Source organism: Ochlerotatus camptorhynchus, unplaced genomic scaffold, assembly GCF_037179485.1.
Source record: "Ochlerotatus camptorhynchus isolate MF236.1 unplaced genomic scaffold, CSIRO-AGI_Acam_v1.1 ptg000307l, whole genome shotgun sequence".
NCBI lineage: Eukaryota > Metazoa > Arthropoda > Insecta > Diptera > Culicidae > Ochlerotatus > Ochlerotatus camptorhynchus.
The window spans coordinates 1,171,201-1,175,465 of NW_027040795.1; the positions used below are offsets into that span (position 1 = coordinate 1,171,201).

The 4,265-nt window shown below is 37.9% G+C and overlaps 1 protein-coding gene across 1 annotated transcript; it reads right to left on the bottom strand.

Moving 5' to 3' along the window:
- LOC135707314 (uncharacterized) lies at window positions 1-3,641 on the bottom strand. Its single transcript, XM_065229116.1, has 3 exons — window positions 1,261-3,641; window positions 659-1,034; window positions 1-597 (listed from the first exon to the last, which is right to left on the bottom strand). Exons 1-3 carry the CDS (start codon window positions 1,357-1,359, stop codon window positions 116-118), a joined length of 957 nt encoding a protein of 318 aa, XP_065085188.1. The 5' UTR covers window positions 1,360-3,641; the 3' UTR covers window positions 1-115.
- Window positions 3,642-4,265: the final 624 nt, after the last annotated feature.

The following is a 4,265-nucleotide window of genomic DNA, read 5'->3' on the forward strand; positions in this document are numbered from 1 at the left end:
TGCATTTTTGTAGCATGTATTTGCAGTAGCAGAGTCATCACGAAGAAAAATGCGACGATCGTAAAGGCGTCCTGTAAGATTTAAATCAAATTAGTTACAACAATCTAAACATGCATCATGTATTCATACTTTTTATCCATCGCACTTTTACTGGGTCCAACGGCACTTTTGCAGTTTCTCCTTCAGTTTCGTCACCCGTTGCTTCACCATCACCTGTATCATGTGTATTTTCAACTGGACAAACTGCATCCTTCTTCTTTGGGCGACCGGATGGATTGTTCGATCGACGGCCTGTCACCGAACGTCCAACAAAACCATCCGGGAAAAGCTGCATCATCAGAAACTTCACAAACAAATAATCCTTGTCGCCTGCTTCGTGAGACAACCGCTGTAGCGTTTCACAATCTAGGAATCCTTCCTCTTCCTTGAATGGCTTCTCAGGTGTTGGCAGAAGTTTCGAAGTCAAAGAATCCAGCAGCTTTGCGTTCTGGGCTTCCAGTTGTGCATTTCTCAACAGCAAAGCATCCTTCTCCTTCTGCAGGGACTCCGATAATTTCTTATAGTTCTCAACCTCATCCAACTTCCCACACGAGCATTCTACAACATAAAAAACACCAAAAATATACTATCTTCTTTGATTCAACAAAAAACATCATACCTGATTGAGTATTCACAATAACAACTTCTGGCGACGATCCACAAGCTCCATTTCCCTTATCGTAGAGTTGCTCAACGTGTACGATTTGAATTGAGTTTTCAGGAATACCGTTGTTTGATGCACATGGGACAGTTTCCCACTCCTGGAGCAGTTGCTCAATAGATTTTTTGCGGCTGTATGTGCGTGTGGCCTGCGGGGGTGGTGCCGACGACGTCGGTTCAACCATGTCAATCTCTTCTGCACCGACGTTACTCTCAAAATTGTATTCTGGAACCATTATCATTTCTGAGCTTGATGGCTCCCACTGCAGGTCAATTGGTTTCTCACTTTTTGCATTCTTTCCTTTTCGTTGTGCTGGGTTTTCCAACAGTTCTTGCTGCAATGAAAATAATATAGGTTATGTAATTGGATTCGGTTGAACGACCAAATGTCAGTAGCATTTTTTCAAATTGTGCCTGAAAACTCGGCAAGTATCAGTTTAATCAATGCAGTGGATTTATTTGATACATTTATCAATGGGAAAAATGGCAACATGTAAATCAAACAGCTTTTTACTTGATTTGATGATATCAGATGCGCTAATCATGTGAGGTTATAATTACCTTCAATTCTGGAAGTGACTGCACAACAAAACTAAGATTTTTGTTCGCGGCCTGCTTAAGCACGCGTTTTTTGGCAACATTCAACCGTTTACGACCCATTTTATGTATACCAACGATTCACACCCGAGTTTTTTAAACAACGCACAGCAAATAAAACAACAAAAATTTCGCGACGACAGCACCAACAACTCACAAGTTCCCGACGGAAAGCGAACAGACAATGACATTTGATAACCAAGAATCATTCATCAATGAGGTATAGGGATAGCAGATAGCCAAATATCTATGTATTAGTGAACCGAAAAATTTGAAACGCGCGCAGTGACGTCACTGTTTGCATGGGCAACATATACGGAGTGTTACTCACACTATTTTAACTACTGTTTCGCCTGTTTTATCCAGTTTATTGAGTTACGGTTGAATTTTTCATCAGGGCCTAAGACACTTTAACACATTCACATATTGAGATATTTCAAAAACACCAATAATCTATTAAACTTATGAGGAGTCACAGACATTTACACTGACTTCTTCTGCCAATTTATCGTGCATCTATTTTTTAATGTTAGCAATCATTTTCCATGCATGGGAAATTTATTAAGAAACATTGTTAGGCCCTTATGAAAAATTCATGCCATTTTTACAAGACAATTTGTATTATATTTCAATGTGTGTTATTCTAGTTGGTCATTTTTGTGTTCAATAGTCCGATAAGCTAGATTCCCACAACAATGGACAATCGGCGTAATAAACGACATTATTTTATGTCCACTAAGCTTCAGAACAAGAAATATTTACAGAAGGTTATTGCATTAAGCAAAGCTTGAAATATAAATAAGTTTGTTTTTTTTTTATTTCAGAGAAATAAACCAAAAACAGAATTTATATTACAACATGAGTTCAGTAATGGCGTACAATCAGAAACAGTGCATTCCAACGATTCTGCTCATATAGGTCTTGATTCGGCAAATGAAATTTATCATTGTGATCGTGAAAACAGTGCCTTGAGATTCAATGCAGACGATAACTCAAATTCTATTGATTCAGAATCTTCAGAGACATTGAGTGTGCAGAATGTTCTTGACGACAACAAAGAAGACTGTTCAGAAAGTTTTTCTGAGTCAGGTTCAGAGTCATCTGATGTTTTCAATGATTTAAATCAGAACTACAATTCCGACGAGCATCGCTCAGGTGAAAATCAATCGGAATGCTTTAACAGTAAGGTAGGGTCATAGCTGTAGAGTTACGAAAAACTTTAATTTACTGCACGTTTATTTATTTATAGGCGTTTTTTGACGGAAGCAACAATATTAAATTTGATTCTGTTCTCACAATAGGAGAAGCACGTTTCATGATTCTAAATTATTATATTAAGCATCACCTAACGCAAACAGCTTTGGTAGATCTGCTTAAAATGATAAACCTGATGGCAGGCTATAAAATATTCCCGGAGTGCTTTGAAGCATTTAACGCCTCTTTTCCTTACCCGTACGAATATTCCAGAGTATATTATTGTACTGAATGCCAACAAGGAATTGGAAAATCGGTACCAGCCAAAGATGCTGTCTGTTCAATTCCCGAGTGTGAAAGTAATAAGTTTGATTTCTTTATTACCATTCCAATTGAGCAACAATTGAGAGAAACTATGATCAAATATCGCAAAGAAATATCAGATTACGAAAAACTTGTTGAAAAGGAAGGCATAAGCGATATCAATCAAGGCAAAGTAGTGAAGGAGATCCATAAAAAAATCAAAGGAAAGACAATAACTTTGTCAGTGAACACAGATGGTGCAGCAGCATACCGCTGGAGTATCAACAAGCCATGTTACCCCATCTTTGTCGTCATTAACAATTTACCACCTCGTATTCGCTTCGATAAGAACAACTTATTATTGGCCGCCATCTGGTTGAATAAGGGTGAACCGAATATTCCACTTTTCTTCCAAGAGTTTTGTGAAGAAATGACGAAACTGAGCAACTCGTTCACTATTGAGTCTGATGTATACCATGTGTTAGTCATACAGAACTGCTTGGATTCCGTTGCAAGACCAAAACTTCAAAACTCTACCCAATTCAATGGAAAATTTGGTTGTTCTGTTTGCTATCATGAGGGTAAACTTGTAAATGGTAACCAAATTCGATACCCATTTAAGGCATGTGATAACAGGAACCATTGTGAGACTCGTAGTCTTATGATAGAGGCACATCATACTGGGAAGCCTGTTAAAGGAATCAAGGGGCTGTCGGTATTTCTGTCAATCCCACATTTCGACATTGTGAATGGTAGTATACTGATTTAGTAGCTATGAGTAAGTTAATTTATTTTTGAACTTTAAGGTTTCTCACCGGATTATATGCATTCTGTTCTACTCGGCGTTGTCAAACATTTATGGGAATTGTTTACAGCCTCATCAAATCACACTAAGCCTTATTACATTGGTAAGAAGATGTATGAAGTTGAAAGAAGAATGCTGACCATCAGAACACCAAGCTTATTTTCTCGGTACCCGGGAAAAATCGAGGATATGAAAAAAAATAAGGCAAGTGATTGGGAGAACATGCTTTTCCATTATTTTTACCCATGTGTTGTTGGAATCCTGCCGAAGAAATATCTGGATCACTTCATGGTACTTTCATCATGTATTTTTCAACTACTTGATACGCATTTGACGGAAAAAACCATTGACTTTGTTGATAAGCAACTGAAAGATTTCGTTCGTAAGTTCCAAAAGTTATATGGAGAAGAGCATATGTATTTTAACATCCATCTGTTAATCCACTTATCTGACAGTGCCAAGAATTTCGGGGCATTGTGGAACTCGTCACTCTATCCATATGAAAATGGAAATGGGATGATTTTGGGGTTCAGAACCGGAAACAATCGACCAGTCGTTCAAATTGCAAGTAAGTTTATGTTAAATCGCATTTGCCAGACCGCATCTTTTTTGAAAAATGATTTGATCAGTAAGTGGCATTCTCAACTATGGAGCTCCAAACCGATAC